This window comes from Dendrobium catenatum, unplaced genomic scaffold, assembly GCF_001605985.2.
Source record: "Dendrobium catenatum unplaced genomic scaffold, ASM160598v2 fragScaff_scaffold_54, whole genome shotgun sequence".
NCBI classification, from domain to species: domain Eukaryota; kingdom Viridiplantae; phylum Streptophyta; class Magnoliopsida; order Asparagales; family Orchidaceae; genus Dendrobium; species Dendrobium catenatum.
Window position 1 is genome coordinate 1,550,174 of NW_021318516.1, and position 25,806 is coordinate 1,575,979.

Consider the following 25,806-nt stretch of genomic DNA (forward strand, 5'->3'; position numbering starts at 1 on the left):
TTGAAATTATGTTTTGGCTCCATTGTTTGTTTGCTACAAGCTTTTTTTTTCTAAAATTTTTAATTAATTAATTTATTTTTCTATTTAAGATGGAGATTTTAGTTCTTTTTAATTTGACCTAATTCCATTTGGCACTTAAATTTACTTAATTGTTTTTTTTTTATTAATGGCAAAGACTATTCTAAATACTATTTTTTAATTAAGAAAAATATATATTTTTGTCATGAATGTTTCCACTTCTTCATAATAACACATATACTCATATATGATTCTCATCTAATAAATGGGTCGGGTTCAAGAATAAAATTTCACGGGTTGAGTTCGAGTTGATTAGCGAGCATGATGTTGACCCAAAAGTGATTGTTTTTTTTTTTAAAATATTTTTGTTTACTAGTATGTTATATTTATTTTTGATCAATTAATATAAATTTTATAATTAACATATTATAATTTTTTTAATTAAAATGAGTTATTGCATTGAGTTCAAATCATCCGGGTTGTAAGTGGGTCATCTTTTTAACCCTTTTATCAAAGGAATCGAATTCAGATGAGTTCAATTTTGAGTTAGATTATAACCCATTGAAGAAAAGCAGAGAGCTCTATAAAATAAACAAGTTAATAGGACAGAATCTTTCTCAATTTGTTTGGCGAGAATAGCTTTTCTTTATTAAAGCAATCAAATAAACAAAAATAACCTGTTTAAAAGACTGGTGGCGTCGAACTGACTCTTCGCCATGCTTCTTTCTCGCCAGTCTACTCTCTCTCCTCTCCGTCTCTTCCTCTCGCAATCTCTCCTTCCTTTGTTTCTCCGTTTCTTTTGCGTGGGACAAAAAAAGCGAAAATAAAGAGAATTAAAAAGAGAGGGAGAGGGAGGAAGAGGACGGAATCGAAGAGAGCGCGTCTGCATTTGGCGCCTTAGCGTAAGAAAGCTGCCGAGTGGCACAAGAGAGAAAGATTCTAGTTTGTGTAAAGAAAAAGAGGAGATTGGTACGCGGCGCAGGAATTGATGAAGGGTTACTCGGCGGCGGTGCCGCCGTGCAAGCGGAGGTGGCGGGGGCCGACAGTGGTGATTGGTGCCCTCGTCTTCTTCTCGTTGCTCGTACCTCTTTCGTTTCTCCTCGGTTTTCATAACCGCTTCCCATCGGGTAGGTATTCCTGTCTCTTTCTTCTCTATCTTTCTCTCCCAGAACAACGAGATCCCTTAGATCGGCACCGGCATTGGGTTGTTTATCTCGCTTAGTTATGTTGGAGGCGTTGTCTTGGGTGAATGCTTGAGGTGCTTAAATTTCCCCGGTATTGGGGTGCGATTATTGGGATCGATTTCCCAATCACGCTCGCTTTCGTTGCTGCAGGGATTTGATTTTTCCATTTTCTTAAGTCCATTTAGGGGGCGATGGGATCGTTGGTAATGTGTTTATTTTTCAGGATTTTTGGCTGACGATCGTCTTCCATTGGTGAGGATCTATGGTTATTCAAGTGCCTGAGTATTGCAGTGAGTTAGCATTTCCTTTTGTTTAGTTCTATTTTTTACTTATTCAATTACCTTCATTGAGGCCCAGGAGACGAGCTTTGGCAGCAATGGACGAGTGGAGAGCGTTCAAGAATACTTCGAGGTGATTTTCTTTATCTTCTCTTGGTGACTTCTTCGTTGTTTTCTCTTTCGAAGTTGAGTTCAATTTGTGTTACAAGTTGCATTTTTATTTATTATGGTTTTACCTGAGTTCTGTTTCTGTTTGCGGGATGCCCATCCCAGAATCGTTAAAATTATTGACAAGTTTGAAGTTTCTCCGATCAAGGTTCTATCTTGCCTTTTGATAACACCGAGCCCCGATTGACATTGCATTGATCTTTTATATTGCGACTGTCTTCATTCAAATTTATGCGTTAGTTCAGGCAGAAATAGTTTATCAAGCCAAAAAGCTAGAGCACATATATATTCATAATGCACTTTTAGGGGCTGTTTGGTAGAATCTAGGATTTCATTTAAGTAGGATTTTGTAAATCTTCCAAATCCGGATTTATCAAATCCCTAGGGGTTTAAATCCTGAAAACTGTTTGGTAACCTTCATGATAAATCCTATGTCAATGTTTGGCTTTTCCATTCAGGATTTAAGGAGGTTAAAAGATTTGGGTGGAGTTTCTTCCCTCCCGCGCCAATAGAGCCAGAGGATTTTGGAAATCCGCCGAACAAGAGGATTTCGGGAATCCAGGATTTACGACGAAAAGGCTGAATTTTCCATCTACGGCTGCTTTCATTTTCCGTGAGATTTGGTTTTGCATTTTAGGCCGTTTGGTTGGATTTCGCCTCAAATCCGGCCTAAATCCGCATACCAAACAATCCCTTAAGGACTTGGATTTGGTCCAAAGAGCAACTGTTCCCAAATTTATAAAGGATGTTGATTAGAAGCGAATCATGTTAGGTACTTATGTAATCTGTTTAGGGGAGAGATTATATGAAATAGATGAATGGCACCAAGGAGCTTGGGCATGGAATTGGAATAAACCATAAAATAATATCTAAAATTCATGGAATCTGCATACTGAATAGTTATGGAATTGACATACTGAATTTTATAGGGACTAAAATTGTACTTCATAGATGAATTGAGTTATTTAACGACGAAGAAGGAGATTCGGGCTTTCACAAGAAAGCAAAGACTTCTTCGTTTTTCACACAAGCATGTCAAGTCTCATTGCTTTGAAGAATTTTACCAGGACAGAAGCATTTATAATAAGTGCAAAGCATTTAAAAGGCTAAAAAAATGGAAGATAGTAGTTTTTCTTTGAATCTTCATATAAGAAATAGTAATTTGAAATTAAGACTTGATGTTTATGATGCTGGAATATTTTCATTGCTACTTTTTGGTTAGGAAAGTGCCAAATGCTTAGTATGTATTTACGATGAGAATTGACTACTAATTTCGATGGAGAGGAATCTATTTGTGGAAGGCATCCCGTTTGTATATTTTCTTTGTTCAATGCTAACTTTTTCACATATTTGTTATCATCCAAAGCAATGGAGATATGATGATTTTATATTTTCTTTTAACAATTTACAATGAACATAAGAATAGTTTCCAATCCAAACCATTACTTCATGATAGGATGAACTGAGGTAGGAGGAACTCAGAAATAAGAACCCTTTTTCACTTCTTTTCTAAAGGAATGTGCAGGCATATCATCTAAAGCATCTGAATTTATCATTTGTCAGGAGATTACAGAGGAAGAAGCCATGAGACCAGCTGATTCGACTGTTTACACCAAAAATGATGCTGTCTCTTTGGGCAAACCTGCGCCTAGCTCAAATAAAAAAGATAGCACTTATCAGTTTCATCCAGAAAAAGCTGTCTCTCCTATACATTCTCAGATTCATCTAAACAACCCAATCTCTCCTATTAAAAAAAAGGACTATAACTCCCATGGTAAAGGTGTGTAATGAACATGTTATTTGGAGTTTCAAGTATTTCTTCACTATTTTCAGTATTTCTATCCCAATAATTGAGTAATATCATTCTATGTTACTGTTTGCAGTGATGCCTACTCCCCAAATTGCTAAAGCAGAATTTACTCCATCTATCAATACAAAAGTAAGGTTATATTTGTCATCTAACTATGGCTATTTTCTTCATTCTGAAAGCTTGTATAAAATACTTGAGGTTGAACTAAGAAGATGCTATCTTTTGATATGGTTTCAACTTTGAAAATGTGTAGTATGGGATGAACTTATTGCCAATATATGATTTTCCTTGTCCTCTCTTCCTCCATTGAGTTGGCGTCACTTATATGTCAAAAATTAATATGTCCGATCTAAGGATTTAATCATTTTTGGGTCATGTACATGCCTTTATCAATACATGGAACAAAGCCTTCCTTGATACAGTCATCATAGACACAGATTTTTTCTTTAATCCCATTTGTTTGTTGCCTTCCCTGTAAATTAGTATGTTAGCTTTTATGATGGAATGATTTTCAAATCTTTCAGGAAAATTTTGGAGGGATCGGGAAGGGTAACTTGGAAGTTATAGCTGTTGATGGTATTAAAAAATCGTGCCAGCTTGAATTTGGAAGCTACTGCCTTTGGTCAACAGAACATAAAGAAACAATGAAGGATTCTATGGTGAAGAGACTCAAAGATCAGCTTTTTGTAGCTAGAGCGTATTATCCAAGCATTGCCAAACTTAAAGCACAGGAGAGCTTGACACGTGAACTTAAGCAAAATATCCAAGATCATGAGAAAATTCTGAGTGATGCTATTTCAGATGCTGATCTACCACCATTGTAAGTGACATTAATTTATAACTCACCACATATTTGCTGTTTTCACTTTGCACTTTTCTTCTGTCTCATCACATAAAAGTCTCTATTTAATTAAAATTTGTTAAATTCAGAGAATTGGAGAGGGAAATGCTTAAATTATTATTACACAAAACTATCTTTATTTATAGATCTATACAAGATATTTTAATAAAGAAACGAATAACTACAGAATCATACATAATTTCCCAAATACAATCCTTCATAAATCAGCCGTCTTAATATGGAAGGATATTAGCATCATCCAATTGAGCCTCCCACATATTCCCTTCCCGTCTTAGCCGTGGGATCAAAATGTCAAGGGACGACTAGGATTTAATGGGTGAGTCTTCAACGAATTCCCAACCTAGCCTTGGGATCGAAAGGCAAAGGGACGGCTGGGATTTAACACTCCCCCTCAAGCTGGGGAATATAGATCCGTCATTCCCAGCTTGGTAATCAGTCTTAGGAAGGTGGAGTTATCGAGTCCCTTGGTAAGAACATCTGCAAGCTTGTCTTTTGATGAGACATGATTAATACATATAAGACCACTCTCTAATGTCTCATTTATGAAATATATGTCCACTTCTATGTGCTTGGTCTCGTTATGTTGAACCGGATTGTGAGCTATGTTGATTGTTGATTTGTTGTCATAGTGTAGCTTTATGGGTCATTCCCACTTGATCCTTAAGTCTTCTAGAATTATCTTGATCCATAGCAGCTTATATATTCTTAAGGTCATAGCTCTGTATTCTGCTTTTGCACTAGATCTTGCCATCATGGTCTGTTTCTTGCTTCTTCATGTAATAAGTTTTTCTCCAAGGAATGTGCAGTATCCTGAGGTAGATCGTCTATATGCTGATGATCCTGCATAATCTGCATCAGTATATGCTTCTGGGGTTATTCCTGTCACGACCCAATCCGACCGGGACGGATCCCGCTCGCATCGGGCCGCGACAGAGCCAACAAATCCAGGATCTGGCTTTGAAATTTTTCCTGGTTTAAGTGACTTTCCTAAGATAGCTTCTATCTATTTAGGAAATCATTCATTGGGATTTAATTCACATTTGAATTTCAAACCTTGTTTTTCTTTTTCCCTCTATTAATCCTCCTAAACCTGAAACGTTCCTTAATTACAATCAATCTGAATTTCAGCAAATCAGATTGTTTTAATTGAGTTAATCCCTTGGGCCCCATCCATCTAAATTCCGAGCCCCTCTCTCTCCTTTATGGCCGGCTATATTACCCCTATTGCTTCTTTTCCTATTTGCCACATCACCACCTCATAAAAGCCTCCCAAATACCTTCCCCTCATTAACGTGATTACAGTTTTTTTTCTCAGATATTATTCCATATTTCAAATCTAAAATTGGAAATTACTTTCTTCCCTCTCCTCTAATTAAAATCTGAAATAAGATTTTTCCCTCCCACTAAATAACATCCCTTTTTCTTCTCCCTCCACCACCACAAGATCGGCCACCCCCTTCTCCCTCTCGGGTACTCCTTCAACCCTAGGCAAGAATGTATGGCGGAACCCGAATGGAACTTTGGGTTTGTGCTCGACGATCGAGAGCAAGTTGACATCCTCCTATCACCGTTATTTGACGTGGGCTTTGATTTCGACGACACTATTGAAGATTACATCGACCGTATCCAGTACACATTAGTTAATGTGATCGACGAGCAAAGATCAAAGGGACGTTGGATCATCCTTGGACGACCGCATCCTCCACCACTCTGGCCACCTATCCAAGAACGACGATCTTAGGATCCTTCTTCCTCTGAGTGACCTTGGTTCTAATGTGGAGACTCTTCTTCCGTTAAAGCCTAGACTAGTTGAGCGTATGGGCTCCAAAGGTGAAAGTTATTATTATTAAATTGTGGATTCTTGTTTATCGTCGTAGTTTTACAATTTATCTTTGCATTTTCTTAAATTGTTTGGTTACCGAATTTTGCTCTTCTTTGCCTAAGCAAGTTAAAACCAAGAATTCGAAGGATCAAACATTGTTATAAGTAATAAATTTAGTATGGGATTACTTTATTCAATCTACTCTCTTTAATTTCCCTAAGTAACTCCATCGCATGTTTTGTTTCACATCAGCTTTTGCACTAGATCTTGCCATCATGGTATGTTTCTTGCTTCTTCATGTAATAAGTTTTTCTCCAAGGAATGTGCAGTATCCTGAGGTAGATCGTCTATCTACTGGTGATCCTGCATAATCTGCATCAGTATATGCTTCTGGGGTTATTCGATAGTCTCTTTTGAAGAGAATCCTTTACCTAGGTTCCCCTTAAGATAGTGCAGTATTTTGTCATGTGAGCCTTCTTTGGATTTTGCATGAACTGGCTGACCATGCTTACAACAAATGCTATATCTTGTATGATGTTGGAAAGGTAGATCAATTTCTCCACAAGTCTCTGGTAACCTCCTTTATCTACATTTGGATCTTCTTTAGCTTCCCCTAATTTGAGATATGGTTCTACTGTTATTGGTGCCGGTTTACAAGCTAGTTTATATGTTTCTTTAAGAAGATCATTAATGTATTTTTGTTGTGAAATGAAGATTCCTTTGATGGAGTGGGCCACTTTAATTCCAAGAAAATATTTTAATCTACAAAGATCTTTGATTTCAAGTTCCTTTGCAAGACATTTCTTTATAATTACTTTTTCTTTTTCATCATTCTCAATCAAGATGATATCATCCATAAAAACTAATAAAATTTTGACTTCCTCTGAATCTGAGTGCTTGAAGAATAATGTATGGTCTCCTTAGCTTTGCCAATAACCATTAAGTAGCATGAATTTTTAGAATATTCCAGACCAAGTTCTAGGTGACTATTTTAACCCATATAGAGCCGTTTTCAACCTACATACTTTGTTGCCCCCAGATTGTTCCTTGAATCTTGGTGGAATCCCCATAAATATTTCTTCTTCCAAGTCCCCGTGTAGGAATCATTTTTGACATCTAACTGTTCAAGATGTCAGTTATAATTAGTTACTAGTGAGAGCATGATCCTCACGGTGTTCATCTTGGCCACAGGTGCAAAAATTTCCTGGTTGTCAATCCCATACGTCTGAGTGTACCATTTCACCACTAGTCCTGCCTTATACCTTTCCAGTGTCCATCATCTTTGTATTTCACAGAGAATACCCATTTGTAGCCGACTGATTTTTTTTCCTACTGGTAGGTCATGGATCTCCCATATATTTTTCTTTTCCAAGGCCTACATTTTATCTTTCATGGCACCTTTTCAAATTTCATCAGATAAGGCTTCATAAATATTATTAGGAATATGAATATCATTTAATGTAACCATAAAATTTTGCATATTTTGGAGATCTCCTTTTCCTTAGTGCACCATAGTGTCTTCCATTTGGTCAATGCCATGGGAGGAATTTGCTCCAGACATTACGACGACAAAGGGCAACAATGAAGGCTATATCAAGCAAAGTAGCAATGAAGTTTGTGTTGGTTATAAATAGAATAACAACAAGGGAAGACCGACAATGAAGGCACGATAGTATAAAAAATTTAGAATTCTGGCAACAACAATGAAGGCCGCTTGCTCCCCTTGCTTTCTTCGATTTATATATCCCAACGATTCTGGCAATGAAGGCTGATGGAAGAACCAGTGCTCTTCAGAATTTTGGCAATGAAGGCCGATGGTGGGATCCTTAGAATTCCAAAAATGAAGGCCGGTGGTGGGAACCTGTATTCCTCGGAATTCCGATAATGAAGGCTGGTGGTGAGAACCTGTATTCCTCAGAATTTTGGCAATGAAGGCTTGTGGTGGGAACTTATATTCCTCAAAATTCTAGCAATGAATGCTGGTGGAAGGACCATTATTCGTCAGAATTTCGACAATGAAGATAGGTGTAAGGCCGAATATTCTTCAAATTCCGACAATGAAAGCCGGTGGTGTGAACCTATATTTCTCTTAATTCTTACAATAAAGGTCGATGGTGGGAGCCTTTATTCCTCATATTTACGGCAATGAAGGAACAACCGGTTGTTCCTCTCCGCTTCCTTCGATCAAGGCTCTAATACCATATTAAATTCAGAGAATTGGAGAGGGAAAGGCTTAAATTATTATTACACCAAACTATCCTTATTTATAGATCTATACAGGATGTCTTAATAAAGAAACATATAACTACAGAATCATGCATAATTGCACTAATACGAATATACAATCTTTCCTAAATCAATCATCTAAATATGGAAGGAGATCAACATGATCCAGGTGAGCCTCCCACAGATTCCCATCTTAGTCATGGGATTAAAATGTCAAGGATTGCCTAGAATTAATAGGTGAGCCTTCCACGGATTTCTATCCTAGTCTTGAGATCAAAATGCCAAGGGACGGCTGAGATTTAAAAAAATAAATAAATAAACATGTATAGGCTATGACCATGTGTGGCATAGAGCAACTTTCTAGTGGTTACTTGAGCAAGTGATAGATAGTTGGGCCAGGAGAAACTACAATGCTGACTGCTTTTAGCATAGAAAAGCATTATAAAGCATCTTTGTTGCTTAAGTTGCATCCTAACTTTAGCCACGTGGAATAATAAGCTTCCATGTTGGAGGAGATGGGGCTTGTTTAAGACTGGCCCTCGATGTGCCTACAATAGCAATGTGGGGGTAAGAGGGTCACCCGCAACACGCTAACCATAATTTAACATGCAAAAGGGATAATTTGTGATGGTGGTTTTTTCGCACGTAGTTGAGCAAGAAGATCAATTGATAAAGAAAGAGAGGTTCACATATTAAAGGCATAAAAACACCATTGCAGGGTCAAATCATTATGAAGCCACTCGATGAAGGATGAATTAGGTAGCATGGATTGAGAAGCTAATGATGTTGCTATAGTTTGTAATAACTAGGAGGGCAACATTGAACTACCTATAAGAAGCCAATCTGTACAAATTGTAACAAAGAGATTGTGGGGCTAAAGAGCTAAGCTCAAGCAAATTTCTTTGAGTGGTTATAGGGCTGTTTTACACAGAAGGGAATTCCTTTTTTTGTTTCATAGAAACAAAAAAGACAAAGGGTGTGTGTGTGTATGGGGGGGAGGGGGGTTGCAAGTTAATTAGCAATGATTCCATGGAAGATAATTTCAAGCATTACCCAATGACTTGAATGAAATAATCTCTGATATAGCCTCCACTTTTGCAAATTGTCCTTATCACACAACTCCCTTGCCACCACCACCATAAAAAAAAAATCCTGATCCTCTCTTTTGTTATTGAAGGGAATGATTATATTTCCATCTATGATTTATGCTCACTGTTTGGACTAATGGTTTAAAGTAGTCTTGCAGATTACCCTTTTTTGTGTTAAGAACCTTGGCAGGGGAAAATCATATGGCTTCTTTTTATAAAATATCTAGAGAGAAAAAGATGATTGAAAATAAATATAATTTACCATATTTCAAAACCTATGAATAATATGAGGTAACATTTCCATTTCATTAAATTTATTGTTGAAACTTAGTATTACATGCAGATGATGGCGGGGATGCTCTTCATCAAATCTAATTGGATGCCTTAAATTAAATGTATTATAGTTTTGTCAAAACCTTATTCTATATGAATAAGGGCTCAACCTAACTTGGTTAAGAAATTTGGACATCAATATACAAGAAAATAATGCCATCACTGATTAATGCATGTATAAATGCCAAGGTTTTAATAATGTGAAGTTCAAAGTAGAATAATAAGGGCTCAATGTAACTTTGTTAAGAAATTTTACAAGAAAATAAATCCATTAATGATTAATACAAGAAATTTCCTTATTCTGTATGAAAAAGGGCTTAACCTAACTTTGTTAAGAAATTTTGACAGCAAGATACAAGAAAATAAAGCCATCAATGATCAATGCATGAAATGCCAAGGTTTTAATAATGTGAAGTTCAAAGTAGGATGAAATTGTTATGTGCATTTCAATTTACTATATCACAAACCTAATAAATACCATGCATTTTATAATTGAACAATTCATAATATAATGCAAAGTGTAATAATTAGCTGTCAGCTTGCATAAAGAAAGATTCATGCTTCAAAGTTATAAAATGGTATAGGTATTTGATATTCAAAAAGAATTGATAGGACGCCCCTTGAGAAATATATTTACTTCCTTAAATATTTTTAAAAAATGAGCTCATTTACAGGCAAACAAAAATATACTTCCAACATTTTTGTGAATGTTTCACATGCAATATTAAAATCAAGTACAATTTTCATTAAGAAATGACATAATTTAGTTTTTATATTGTAGCATTCATGTATTAAGATAATAAATTTAGAACTTAATATATAAGTAGTTCACTTTCCAATAAATTGTAAAAAAAGAAAAATACTTAAGCAGATTTAGATAAGAAGAGCTTAGCCGTGATAAGAAAATGATATATGAACAAGTTGTAGCACTACATCAAAAATTGGAGGTGGTTGTAGCCCATAAAAAAAAAAACTGAGAAAAGAGAAGGCCGAGTAAAGATATTTTGGTCTTAGTGCTCGTGCTTTGCAAAGCCAATGGTAAAATTTTGCATGCATGTTGCTAGCATTTGGTAGAGGGTCATGAGTCTTGTCTCGCAGGAATTGTTGTGATGTTTGTCTAACTTCTATGGGTGCATGCTAGTCATGTAATCTCGACGCCCTCTTCTCTCAGCATGTGCCCAAAAAAACAACTTTAAATGCATTGCCCATGCATACTCTAATTGACAATCCAGATTATAATGTTGGATTTTGAAGAAAAAGGCATCAAAAGTTGAAGCTTACCTAAATATTAAGCACATTGAATTAGGTGCAAATAGGGTTGAAAAAGAGAACCGACAAATAGTTTTTCAAAATTTCAATAATATGGCTAATTATCATACTCGAGTCATTCAACAACATCAAAATGAACATAAATAGAAGACTGAGAGAAACAGTGGAAACGTGGAATAAAAGCATATTAAATATATACCCCCCTAAGCAATACAAGGGGGCCAAAGAAAGAGCCCAATTAAAAATGGTATCTTCTCAGACTTTCATAGTGCTTCAAGAATTCTCGTAGTCCCGAGGTATGGTGAGCCTAACTAGTTCCATTTATAGTGGGTTTTAAACAAAGTGCACTTTGGATGCTTATTACAAATCTTGATATGGTGCCTAGATTGATGTGCATTGTTGAGCTTTGGTATGCTACTATCCACCTCTTCACTTGGATGTGTTGCACGAAAGCTTTTTGCATAGGATTGCTACACTTAGAAGTATATGCCATGCAATGCATTTGAAAACATTATAAGGAGCTGTCTTCCATAGCAATGGGTGGGAGAGTTATGGGAATCATTTTGTAGATCTTTATCCCTCAAGTCCTTTGTGAAATTAGGCTAAAAAATGTTGGCCTAAAAAAAATCTCGACATTTACTAAGATTGGGACTCAATGTGTCCCTTAACCTAAATCAAGGGACATATTCGTTGGTTTCAGTAGTCTCAATTAACTCAATGTTTCTAGCCGCTAGGATGTTTTAATGTTGCATTGATTAGCTTGAAATGGTTTGGGGATGTTGCTGTCAACTGTAATAAATATTGGTCTGTAGAACTTAGCGTAATTCAGTTTTGGGCATAGTTATACAAAGTCCATTCAATCCCAAGCAAGGAAAATTTAGCTCAAGGTTGGATTTGTTTTGGCCCATCCATCTAGATGTAGCCTAAAGCTAATTAACTTATATCAAGCATGGTTAGAATCAATCCACTGCAGTTTAACTTGGTTAATTTATTTTGAACTAGCTTGAGTTCGTTCAAACTTATTTCAAGTCATTGGAGATTGCCTTAACCCCACTTGCGTTAGGTGTTAGCCCATTAAAATAATAATGATTATAATTATAATTATGATAATACTAGTAGTGATTATTGTTATTATTATTATCATAATAATTATTATGATTGTAATTATAATTATAATAATTGTTATTCTCAACACTTATAAGTAATAATAATAATAATAATAATAATTATTATTATTATGCTAAGTTTTGTTTGCTCCTATGATTGAAATCGACCGCTTAATCCTACACCCAATAATGTCTCAAATTTTTAGATCAAATTGGTTGATTGAGTTGACTTGAGCCAAAAGTGAAGATTCAATTGAACTGAAGGCTTAAAATATGTAGAAACCAGCTAAAAGAATGGGAAGCATATGTACAATATACCATCCCTTGGCTCCTTTGAATCTAGTGGACTAAACAACTCTTAATTTGCTCCCACGCCTAACGTCCCCTATTGGAACCACCCTGTGCATATTATGGTCTGCCTAGGCCTATTCCCAACCGCTCTATTCACTCTAATTGCCAGTTCCCTATTGATTGCATTAATAGCTATCAAATAAGTTCTCTACAAAAAAAGTGCCGGCACTCCTCTCTAGCTTTTTACTCGCACTAATTCCTTGACTTCTTATGGTATCCCTTCAATTCTCTTCTCTAATCCTCATTGGCAAGTCATAACACTTCACAAAGGTATATGTACCAATTTTGTTATCATGTATATGATCTTTATTTTTACTTGCAAGTATTATAGTACCTTTAAACATCTTTGTTGGTGTGATAGGATGCCCCCTTAAGAACCTCTAGGTTTGTTGAGATTTATTAACATGCACATTTAAATAACCCCTAAGCACATTCATTGGTGTGGTAGGATGCCCGTAAACATTGTCATTAATATGGTGGTATGACTTCCATAAGTTGTAGAGTCTTGTGTTCTACACCCAAAACATCCTTTTTGGAGTGGAGAGGTGGACTACTTCCACTACCTACCTTCCTAGAAGCCTTCACTAGCATTTTAGGATGGCATACTTCAGCTACCTCCCTTATGAGAATATGATGTGGAAGCATTGCCAAAATTTCTAGCTAAACTTTTATACCAAACTTGTGATGTACTAATGCGTGAATACGAGCATACAATAATATTTGAGATTCATGAATAGAAAATAAACCAACATAAAATGAATATTAAAGACATTTAAAGAAACATATAATGACATAAACACAATCGATAAAACATCTAAAAGTCAATTACGCAAACTTAAAAATACTACTCATAAACAAGGAACAAGATTTGGATCTTGGTTGAGATACAAGTGTTGTTGAGCAGAGCTCTCCTTTTCTCATTCTAAATTAAAACAGATTTTGTTATATGCTAGAAAATTTGCAGCAACATAGTGTATATTTTATGTCTTAGCTTTTGACAAAAATCTGACATGTACAAAAAAAGTTGTAGAAGTTGAAATTTATGTACATGGAAAACTCAAAAATGGAAAAAATCATGAGGCTTGGCTCATTTGAATAATTCACTATATATCATAAAGTACAAAGATCCACATTTTTTCATAGTTGAAGGGGATGGGATTATTTGAGAACAAGTGTTTGATTTTTCTTATAGGAATTACAAAAATTGGATGTCCACAGACGGACAGTTAAAATTTAACAATAGAGTTAAATCTTGATAGGAGTTTGGAGACGGTTGCGATGATTGCTCGTGGTGGTCGTCGACGGTGATACCTGGAAAATGAAAGAGAGCTCTTTAGTTGTGTCAACTCTTGAACCTCTTCCCCTTTGTAGATAATGGAGCCCAATATATAGGCTTTTTGAGATTACAGTTATTAAATTTGTCCAGAATCACAAGTCCTAAAAGTCCACTTAAGGCTCACCAAAAGAGGGGGTGAATTGGTCTTTTAAAATCTTTTGCTTAAAACAAATGAGACATGCAAAAGTGTTTAAGAGAATAAAATATCCAAACAAAAAACAAAAGCCAATAAGATTTTTTTGTTTGTTCTTAGACCTTTTAGAAAACAAATATTTTATTTTGTTTTTCTTTTTAATTTCAAAACAAAACTAAACCAGATAATTTATCGCCCAAAATCTTTCACAAGGATAACTAAAAGTAACCTAACGGATTCTTTCACAATGACAACCAAAAGTAAACTAAAAAAAATCTTCCACAAATATAACCAAAAGCAAACCAGAGTACGAGAAATAAATTTCAAAAAGTAAAGAGTATACAAACCAGATTTATAGTAGTTCGGTCGAAATCGACATATGTCCAATTCCCAAATATTTTACTTTTTGGGTATTTCTCTAAAAGTGACTCTCCTTTAACACACAGCTAGGCAGAGAAGCCATTCTTCCTTGACCAGGCTAAAAATGACCTTTACAGACTCCGAAGAATCTCCCTCCTTACTCCTTCTGACCCAACGGAGATGTCATCCATTTTTTAGCTCCTTGCTCCGACGGAGATGTTGATCCCTTCTCTACTAGCGAGTATTTTTCACCAAAGACTCATTCTTAGAGCTCCTCTCCAAGGGTTCCATCAAAACATAACTAGTGGACTTGGGGGCATGCTAGCTGGAGCAACCGTGTGAATCACCTCACACCCCTTGAATCCCTCAAGGCAAAATCCCTCTTTCAATCTCGTCTCCTCTCTCTCCCTTTTCAAGCTCTCTCCCAAGAAGAAAATGTCTCTGACTGCTCAAGCACTTTTTCCCTTAATAAATAACAAGAGTTTATAAAGTGGGCTCTAAAAAGCCCTAATTTTCAATATTAAGATTTCTTAGCGTACAATACAATACATAGTTCATACAGTTTGATTAGTTCAATTTTGTCGAAAATCCTAGTAGGATTAGTTATATTAATCATAGATCGTCTAGGATGAATCAAGTTCATCCAGTTGAGCTCTCTATTGATCGTCCAGTACGATTAAGATCGTGCAATACAATCATTAATAATTGATTAGATCTTGATTCGATTTCTTAATTTATGGGATTAAATTTGACAATTTTAATTAATGTTCATACAGTAAGATCATTTCAAACTTTAAAATTCAAATTTGCCTATTTTAAGTAACATAGATTCGACGGCGTGTATTATCATAATAGATGATTCTACAATATGATTTAAGGTCGTATAGTACGATTAATTATATCTCAATATTAATTAATCTTATTTAATTAAACATTTGAATTAATTTCTATTTAAACAGATCATGTGATACGATTTGGATCGTACAATATGATTTTAAAAAAATATATAAATATTCATTTTACTCTCATGTGTGTGTGTGCACGATTACTTAGCCAACATACAACTAATACAAAAAATGACTTAAAAAAACTAAAAGGTTCAGACTTTATCAAACACATATTCACTTTGATACAAATTCAATGCTACTCAGTGAATGTTGTACATGAATTGTTTAGTGACACATAAGAAAAATATCTAATTTATAAAGAAGAAATAAGAAATATTCATCCAATAATATGTTAGACCGGTCCATTGGACTGGTCCAGCTGGTCCACGCGGGACCGGCCCAGACGCGGACATAGGTGCAATTCTCCGCCTCTAGCGCATGTCGCGAAGGCCGGCCTTGCGGGAGCCAAATTAGAAAGATTTTAATTTTTTGGGGGGGGGGGATTAAGAGGGAAATTTGAATGTAGGAACTATTTAGGGATTTCCTTTTTGATTTATATGCATTAAATACTTTATTTTCCTAGGGTTAGGACATCTGGAATTTAGCTGAAATTTGAGATATCTTAGATTTATGTTCTCTTTGGGCTCTAGTGGCATCTAGAGATTTGGGAGAGATCGATCCTCCTCTCGAATTGAGGATCAATTGCATCTTTTTTGTTTTTCTTCCTTTAGTTGATTTCTTGCAATAAAATCTACTGTTTTTCCTTGGATTTTGGAAGAATTTCTCGTTGTTTTACGAAGATTGATAGGATATACTTGAGATCTATAAGTGTTCCTTATCAAATTGGTATCAGAGTAAGTCTTGGGACCATTCGGGAGCTGATTTGGGCGAATTCTGGCGGCTAATTTTTGGCCGGGAGAGGAGAAAGTTGTTGCTTTTTTTGTTTTCCAAATCTAGAATTTCTGGATTTATAAAAATTTGGATAGAGATGGCGGCCAAGAAAGTTGATTCGCTTGGAGAAAATCTTGAATGAGAGATGAATCAAATCAAGACGACTGTGGAGGGGATTTCCCCATGCAAGAACAAGTAGCCGATCTCCGGGACATGATGAGAAAATGTTGGAAATCCACAACCAAACGACGGTTTCCATGGCAAAAGGGGTGGAAGGGAAAACACGAATTCTGAAATTCGTAGAGAGAAAGATGAGGTGAAAATCGAGGGAGAAAGAAGAAAACCCTATATGGAGCCTTTCTAGAGGGAGGATAGAGGAGGTAGGTATGGGGATAGGGATGTGTATGGAGGGGCGGAGCAAAGGGGTGCTGATTGGGAATGCCGGGAGGGACATTATGGTCACCGAGGTGCTGATTTTGAATGAAGGAGAGGGGAATTCGAAGGGGGTTTGGGCTATGGTAGGGAAAGGGAAGACCGGGAGACGTGGGGTGGGCCGAGCACTTGGGAGAGAGAGGATGCTTTGGAAGAATAAGGGGGAATGGTGGAGATTAGAATGTGAGGAAGCTGAAAATGCCCATATTTGAAGGGGGGGATGCGTACTGGTGGATTTATAAGGTGGATAGGTACTTTGCCATCAATGGGCTGACGGAGGAGGAGAAGCTGACAGCGGCAGGCTTGTGCTTGGAAGGGAAGACGCTGTCATGGTAATAATGGAGAGGCTAGATGAGACCTATCAGGAGCTGGAGAGAATTCAATGACTGCATAATAGAACGTTTTCAAACGGATCGGGGAGGAGATTTTTATGAGCAGCTCTTTGCTCTGGTGCAGGAGGGATCAGTAACAGACTACCGGGAGCGGTTCGAGCACCTGGCTAGTAGGGTGAAGCGATTATCAGATACTGTATTGGAGGGGAACTTCATGAAGGGGTTGAAGGCAGAGATCTGAGCGGCAGTGAAAGTTCTGATGCCTAGTGACTTGGGGGAGGCCATAAAGTTGCACAGTTGGTGAAAATCAGAAGGGGGTCAGGAGCAGTAGCTCAGGAGGCTCTTACAAGACGACGACCACTCTTCTAGCACTCAAGGGGCCTGCATCAGGCAACATTAATGAGACCACTAGGGAGAAGCTGGTAGGAGGGAGTGGGGAAATTTCAAAAGGCTGACAGAGAAGGAGATGCAGGAGAAGAGGGCAAAGGGGTTTTGTTTCAGGTGCGAGGAGAAATATATGCCAGGACATCGGTGCAAGGATCGAACTCTTCAGGTTCTCACTGTCTGTGATGATGAGGAAACTAATGAGGGGGGTGAGGGGGAGTTAGAGGAAGAGATGGAGGAGAAATTGCATTTGGATCTGGCCGAGGTTTCCATGAACTCAGTGGTAGGATTCACTATGAATCATACCATGAAGGTGAAGGGGGAGATAGAGGGCAGGGAGGTGGTGGTGCTAATTGATAGTCGGGCTACCCATAATTTCATTTCAACTCAGGTCGTCGACCAACTGGGAGTGAAAGGTGGACACTGGTTGTTTTGAGGTGATGATGGCTACATGGAAGGTGGAGAAAGGACAGGGGGATCTGTAGAGAAGTGGTGTTGACTATCTAGGGGATTTAGGTAAGGGAGGACTTTCTCCCACTAGAGTTAGGAAGTGCCGATGTCATCCTGGGGATGAAGTGGTTGCAAACCTTGGGGGAAACCAAGAACAATTGGGAAGCACTCACGATTGAATTAATGGTGGATGAGAGAAATGTGGTTATAATGGGAGATGTTGGGCTATCCAAAGCCATGTATCACTTAAGACCATGGTTAGGGGCCTACAAGATATGGGGGAAGAGTATTTGGTGGAGCTACATACACAGGCTGGAGGTGATCAGATTGGTGGAGGGAGGGGATGTTTATCTTTCAGTGCAACCCCTGATTCTGCAATTCGGTAAGGTTTTTCAGCCACCTCAAGGATGGCCACCTCCATGGGAACATGAGCATATTTACACCTTGAGGACAAAGTGGATGTTTGGGAGGAGATTATTGTTAGACCGGTCCAGCCGATGCATGCGGGACCGGCCCATGCGTGGACAGAGGCGTGATTCTCGGCCTTTAGCGCATGTCGCGGAGGCCGCAAGCCTTGCGGGAGCCAAATTGGAAAGATTTTTTGGGTGGGGGATTAAGAGGGAATTTTGAATGTAGGGACTATTTAGGGATTTCCTTTTTGATTTTTATGCATTAAATACTTTGTTTTCCTAGGGTTAGGGCATCTGGAATTTAGCTGAAATTTGAGATCTCTTAGATTTAGGTTTTCTTTGGGCTCTAACGGTGTCTAGAAATTTGGGAGAGATCGACCCTCCTCTCGAATTGAGAATTTCTCGCTATTTTACAAAGATTGATAGGAAATACTTGAGTACTTGACATCTACAAGTGTTTCCTATCATAATATTTGTAATCATCAAAATACAAGATCGGGCTCCCAAATTGCAATAAACACTCCATCTTACAGTCCATATTTATCCATTTGATATAGATTATTTATTAAATATTTGACTACTTTAATGATTGTAGAATCGAATGATATTGGGTTAGATTCATCTCATCAAGCTGTTTGATATGATTATAAGCATGTTGTAATTGAAGATCATTTGGACCATCATTAATGTTCAAAAATTTCAAAAGATAATTCATGCTCTTGATTTGAGATCTTTTGGAGTCAGATTGGATCATTTGTAGCATCAATAGGTTTGTCTTGTTAACATTTTTGGTTCTACTATAAGTTTGCATAAACGGAGTTCGAATGATCTTGAATTTAACTTCGAAAGTTTTTAATTCAAATATTGCGTTGAGATTCATGCCAATCATATGAATTTTCTGGAGTCATATCTAACCTAAATATTCAATTGTAAAATATTCATAGAAGATGCAGTAAAATTAAAAAGTACTATCATATTAGGTAGGGATATCAAAATGGGTCGATGGGTCGGGTTCGGGTCGAACCCGAGTTGACCCCTGGTCTAAATGGGTCAACCAAAATCCGACCCAATTTTGCAAACGGGTCAGGTATTTCAACCTGAACCCGACCCGTGTGGGTTACCAGGTTGACCCGACATGGTCCGCAGACCTGTTTAGTTGAAAAAATAGTTAAACGGGTGAGTGTGACGTCAGGCTAGGCGGTGCCGATGCAGCATGTGGCCTGCAGGTATGTGGTCGATGTCAACTTGCTGCCTGTTAGGTCGCGCGAGAGTTGTCAGATGAGCCATGAGGCAAGGCGGGCAGGGCTAGCCAACGACAGCGATGGTCGATGGACTAGACACGGTCTCGTGACCAAATGGCGAACGGACTGACGGTCTCATGACGGACGTATGCAACTGGGTCGACGCACAACAAACAGAGTGATAGACACGACGGGCTAACAGGAAGATACAACAGACGTGGAAAATGGTTGGCATCTTCGGATTTCTTGGGTCAAATCGGGTTGATTTTGGGTTTCTGGGTCAACCCGAACCCGGCCCAATTTGCAAGCGGGTCGAAAACTCAAACCTGAACCCAACCCGTATGGTAAACGGGTTGACCCGAACGCGGAATTTTTTGGGTCTGGTTCAAATTGTGTTTCGAGTTCTGTTAGATTTTTACATCCCTAATATTATGAGATATCCTTCATAGTTCATTGAATCGTATAAAATATCTACCTACCTCGGTGGACCCTATACCTCATATCAATTGCCTTGATGGTACAAATTCAGACTCTCTTATAAGTCACCTTGTGAAAATTGAACACGTTGTGATATGAATCTTTGATTCCTCAAGTGCATATCGAGGTTAAGCATGATCAATATAACCTAAAGAATTATCTCTTTGAACTATCTTGGCCTCTTAAGCCAATTTTCAAAGATAACATTGCTTGTAATCAAGCTAACCATTAGGCATTCCCAAGTAGCAGCAAGATGACTCCTAACCTTGACCCTAGGGGAGTTGCCAAAGCCTATATAATGGTGGATAGGACACACTAACTCATATAACATGTTTAGGGATCTGGTGTTATGGATTCACCAAGATATTTGGTTTAGTATTTGTGTAAGGCTCTTCTGATCATTTACATATTATAATACAGACCACCTACCATCTGTTCGTAGAGTGGATTCAAAACTCTAGAGATTCCCCTGGATACCTTTGTGGGGTTCTTCTATCTGAAGGGAACATGGATCTATTATTTGTAGGCTACATTATAATCCATAAGTGTCATCTACATCCTCAGACTAGGCCACAAAGGTTTCCCATAACATACAAACCCATGTGTTTGAAGGTTTCCCACAAAGGTTACATTCTCCTCTGGTGAGCCTAAACTCATCTTGGATAGATTAATTGTCTATGCCAATGCCACTAAGCAAGAGACAGTAACATATTAACAACTCTAATTGCACTCAACGATGTGCAGTGCCTCTTAGTTAGCTTCTGTATGAATCGATTGAGTCCAATGCACTGAGCATTTGATGGCCATATCTTTGAAATTATTACATGGTCAGCCATGCTGGTCCCCTTAGACCTTTTTTATCCTAGATAAATGATGCAAAACAATCCATGCGAAAATGATTTACTTAAGAAAAATTTGCACGCTTAGATTTAGAGGTGATAATAAGCAAGATCTTATGCGGAATTGAACGATAAGATAAATATTAAATGGTACTTAGCTTATGTTAAATCACATGAATAAAAGTTAAGTTCAAAAGATAGCCAACTTAATCCGACATTGCATACATGGATCGTTCAAACAATAAATTCCAATACTAACAATAAGATTAGTCTATGAAGGATCCCTCACACAACTCTTCCTATTACTAGGTTCTAGCGGCGAATAATTGACATGATCTTCATGAATCCGTTAATAACCATAAACGAAGAGTAAACTAGGAAGATAAGAGCGTTAGGAGAAGAGTTTCACCCAAGGAATGAAGTTATACAGCGTTCCGGTGGTGCTTTGTTGGTTGGATCGGAAGTAGGTGGCCTGGAGCAGATTCCGGACAGCAATTTTGGTTCTCCAGGATGCTGGATAGCAGTTTTCTGGGCTCCAAAATTCTGGACAGCAACTGGACAGCAGCAAGGAGGTATTCTTGGGCAGTTTTCTTGTTGATTTGGGCACTCCTGGACATCAAACGGGAGCTCCCAAATTGTTGGACAGCAAAGGAAAATTGCTGGAAATCTCTGGGCTGCAATGGGGACTATTCAATCAGCAGATCAGCGGGATGAAATTGCTGATTTCTCAGTTCTGAAGGAACAGGTGGCTGGCGGGATATTCCTGGACTGCGAAACAGGAATCTCTGGACTGTGGGCCAGCTGCTGGGTGAAGGCAGAAAATTCCTCAGTAGATCACGGACTAGGGAAGAGTGATATTAGGGAGAAACCTTCCAAACGGAAACCTGAATTTATTTCAAATTAATTTGAATAGGTATTTGCATCTTAAGATCCAAATAAAGAGGAGGATTAATGCTCATTCAATGGAGAGAGCCAAGAGGGGGGCCGGCGGCATTTATGAGGGGGTAGGGCTTGGGAAAACTGAAAGGAATTTCAGTTTTTAAGTGAGAATGGAGGGAATTATTTTGAAATTAAGGTTTGAATTTCAAAATAGGGAGGGGGATTAATTGGGCAATTAATGGGAAGCTCAATGAAGGGGCCGGCGGCATTAATGGGCAAGAGGGAATGTGGGGATGAGGTGTCATGCTTGCCTAACTGTAAATTTAGGATTAGGAAAGTAATTAAACAAATCCATTTGAATTTGAAATTCAAAAGAATTGATTTAAGAACTTTCCAAAATTGGAATGACAAATTAGGAAAGATTTCAAATTCAAATTCGTTGGATTTGATTTTCGAAAATCTGTCCAAAGATTAAATTACCCAAATTAGGTAAGGATTTCAATGGGGAGAAGGAGGTGGATGGTGGCCGGCGGCTAGAGCTTGGGCCGGCGGTATGAGGGGTCGGGTGGAGTGTCGGCCGTGGGTTGAGGAGGTGGAGCTAGGGGAAATACTTAGGTGGATGAAGAGGGGAGAAAGGAGATGAACAAGAATATACGAGAAAGATAGAGATAACTAACAAACTCACACAGAGATCGTAAGAACCGTGAACCTCAGACTCTTCCAAAGATTGACGGGTATTGCGAATTACCCTCTTCGGGCTTCTCCTCTCATGAACTCACTAAGAGATCACGTGAACTCACTAAGAGATCAACAAGAACATAAAACTTTTCATTATCAATCATCATCCCTTTTCCAAGAGGAAGGGGAAGGCTTAAATAGCCAAATACATGAAGGAAAATAAAAAGACACAAATGCCCCTAGGGCCATATAAGACAAAACCCTCAAGTGAGGGTATAAATGAAAAAGTATAAATAACAAATAAAATACATCAAAATAAGTAGACATGATCGTAGCCATTGATCTTCGATGTCCTCATCAATAAAATTTGAAGTTTTCTTTTAATAGGTTCAACCTTTTACATTCTACCACGCCTATCTACTTGGATTATCTTTGATCTAAGGCAACCCATGGGTGTCAATTAAATTTCTTATACAATGCAGCCATTTTGGCTCCCTTATTGGTTAGATTGGATTTGCCATGTTGACCTTGGATGATGGAACCATAGAATTTTGATCGAGTAGGTCATCCATTCCCAACATTTCATATATAAACCCAACCTCTGATCATGTATTCAGAGCATAATGATACCCTTAATCGAGAGTGTTTTTGGCATTGAGCTCAAGATGTAACTAACTATGGGAGCTTGCCCTATGGTAATCCTTGATCTTACTAAAACTTTGGTTTGCCTCGTCAGTTAGCCAAGAAAAATCTATTGGATCTTAATTTAGTCTGCCTTTGAAACTTCATATTGTTCAATTATTTTTTCCTCGGGCTCCAAAAGTGCAAGAAGAAAATGAATCATACTAGTTACTGAGCACCTTTCAAAGCCCACCAAAAATTTCTTTTTGAGTTTCGTTTTTTTTTTGCAAATTGTTATTGGGGAATCTTTGACACATTGTTTTGAACAGTGTCGCAAAGAAGATACGGAAAATGGACGAAACAATTGCCAAAGCCAAACAATGTTCTATCGATTGCAGTAATGTTGACAGGAAGCTAAGGCAGATTCTTGATCTGGCTGAGAATGAAGTTCATTTCCATATGAAGCAGAGTGCATTCCTGTATAACCTTGGTGTGCAGACTATGCCCAAAAGTCTGCATTGCTTGTTTATGAGATTGACTGTGGAGTGGTTCAGTTCTTCATCAGAAGACAGAGGATTACATGCTCAGAAAATTGGAGACCCAAGCTTTAGACATTATGTGGTTTTCTCTAGAAATGTTCTTGCAGCATCAGTTACTATCAATTCAACAGTGATGAATTCAGAGGTATCTTATTTTGATCCCTTTTTTTTTCAATGTCAGATCTAAATCATGTCCATTTTGATGTTGATGGCCTCTCACCGTGTTTTGCAGGCAACAGAAAATATGGTTTTTCATTTGATAACCGATAAGCAGAACTACTATGCTATGAAATATTGGTTCAAAACGTCTTCTTTCAAGGAAGCATTCATTCATGTTATAAATATTGATAAATTCAAAATGGTTCGCCCGCATAGTTTAGCTCTTCCACCACTCTCTTTCTCTGAGGAGTTCCGGATTACAATGCACAACATGAATAAATCCTCAACTGTGCCGATGAAAACTGAATACATGTCAGTTTTTGGCCACTCACACTTTCTTCTTGCTGAAATATTCAAGAATCTGAAGAGAGTGGTGGTTTTGGATGATGATATGGTGGTTCAGCAAGACCTGTCACCCTTGTGGAACCTGGACATGGAAGGGAAAGTAGTTGGAGCAGTAGAATCCTGTGGTATGACATTGGATCATCTAAAAGCTTACATGCCGAGGAACAAATATGATCCTGATTCCTGCGTATGGATGTCTGGACTGAATGTGGTAGATTTGGCAAAGTGGAGAGAGAAAAATGTTACTGGCATCTACAATAAGTTCATATGGAAGGTAAAATATTAAAAGTTTTATCACATCTATTCTATCTGAATTGTGCTTTGTTTATACTTCAAATAATAATTCACCTAATATTTCACCACAACAACAAAAACAACATCAAGCCTTTATCTCACTACGTGGGGTCTGCTACATGAATCCTTTTTCTCCATTGTGTCCTATTAAAAGTCACATTTTCATTTAAATCTAATAGAGAAAGATCATTTCTAATATTTTCTAACCAAGTCTTTTTAGATTTGTCTCTACCTTCTTAACATGAGTCAAATCTAATACCTCTACTTTTCTAACCGGGTCATTGGAAGGCCGTAATTTATGTGACCAAACCATCTAAGACGACTCTCTCTAATCTTATCTTCTACCGGAGCTACTCCAACCTTTTCATTTGCAGACTTAAATGGGTCACCCGCATAGTTTATCTTCTCTAATATTTCACCAATCTTAACAATTTATTTGAGTCTGCAAATCACGAAGTTTAAAGTAAGATTGTTTCTTTTGCACTTGATCTGAATGATGTTATATTTGTTGACCAAGTTTGCAACACAAACCATTAAATGATTGATGTCTAATTAATTATGTTGTGGTTGATTGTTTCATGGACTATTATTATACAAATACAAGTTATCCCTTCAATTAATTCTTAAATATGTATCCCTGGAATCTTCTTCTAAAGATAACAAACTTGTGCAAAATCTTCAGTAAGGTATAATCCATGCGTTTTCAATGGCTTCCTTTTTAGCAGATGAAAATTACGAGTGAAGCATCATGGAGAGCTTCAATGCTTCCTGCAAGCTTAATGGCATTCCAAAATCTGGTTTACCCATTAGACAGTTCATGGACTCTATCTGGGCTTGGTTATGACTATCGGATCAGTGCTGCTGCTGTGAAAGATGCAGCTACGCTACACTACAATGGAAATATGAAGCCTTGGCTTGAACTGGGCATACCAATTTATAAAAGGCACTGGAAGAAATTTCTCATGAAGGGGGACCGGTTCATGAATGGCTGTAATGTAAACCTATAGTATATGAATGCAAAATTTCAGGTTCGATAACTTGATTTTTTAGAGCTGCCAATTTTGAGTGCATGAAGGATTTATATCACAGATCAGAGGCAGATAACTTCCATAATAAAGGGAGGAAGAGCCTTGTTTAACTGGTTTCTTCAATTTGAACTACTATTACTTTCTGATTACTGGGAAGGGATAACACTGGTGCAACCATAACGCTGGGAGTTGCACAAGAGTTTCTATTCAGAGGTCACTGTTCTGTAAATGTTTTTCAAGTTTTTTCTGATATTAGTCAATTGATTCATTCATTTCTGAGTAAACAACCCAATTGTTATTTGGTGGTCCGCCTTAACTGATTTTGGCTGTATGTTACTAATGCCCTCTTTTCCCCCATCTCGTAAGCATTTTCCCACCCACTGCCAGAAAAATAATAATAATAAAATTCATTTTTTTTATCAATTGTTCTTAGCGATAGATTCTGATTAAAGTTAGATGCAATTTTTGTTAGTCTGTGTGAAATATGATTGTGTCGATCAATCGGATTTTACTATTACCTCATACCTCAGTTTAATTTGTCATGCTCACTGAGGGTGCGGGGGTCCATCCCCCTGT

At 37.6% G+C, this 25,806-nt stretch overlaps 1 protein-coding gene across 3 annotated transcripts; it reads left to right on the top strand.

The window, feature by feature from the left end:
* The first annotated feature begins 717 nt into the window (after positions 1–717).
* Positions 718–25,647, top strand: LOC110108681 (probable galacturonosyltransferase 7). Of its 3 annotated transcripts, none has more exons than XM_020839435.2 (9): positions 718–1,145; positions 1,426–1,454; positions 1,554–1,613; positions 3,212–3,428; positions 3,532–3,587; positions 3,983–4,278; positions 23,195–23,549; positions 23,637–24,182; positions 24,925–25,647. In XM_020839435.2, exons 1-9 carry the CDS (start codon positions 1,007–1,009, stop codon positions 25,207–25,209), a joined length of 1,983 nt encoding a protein of 660 aa, XP_020695094.1. In that variant the 5' UTR covers positions 718–1,006; the 3' UTR covers positions 25,210–25,647. The 3 variants fall into 3 exon arrangements, with proteins under 3 accessions (XP_020695094.1, XP_020695095.1, XP_020695096.1); XM_020839436.2 differs by having other exon boundaries at positions 24,928–25,647; XM_020839437.2 differs by having other exon boundaries at positions 1,560–1,613.
* The last annotated feature ends 159 nt before the right edge of the window (positions 25,648–25,806 follow it).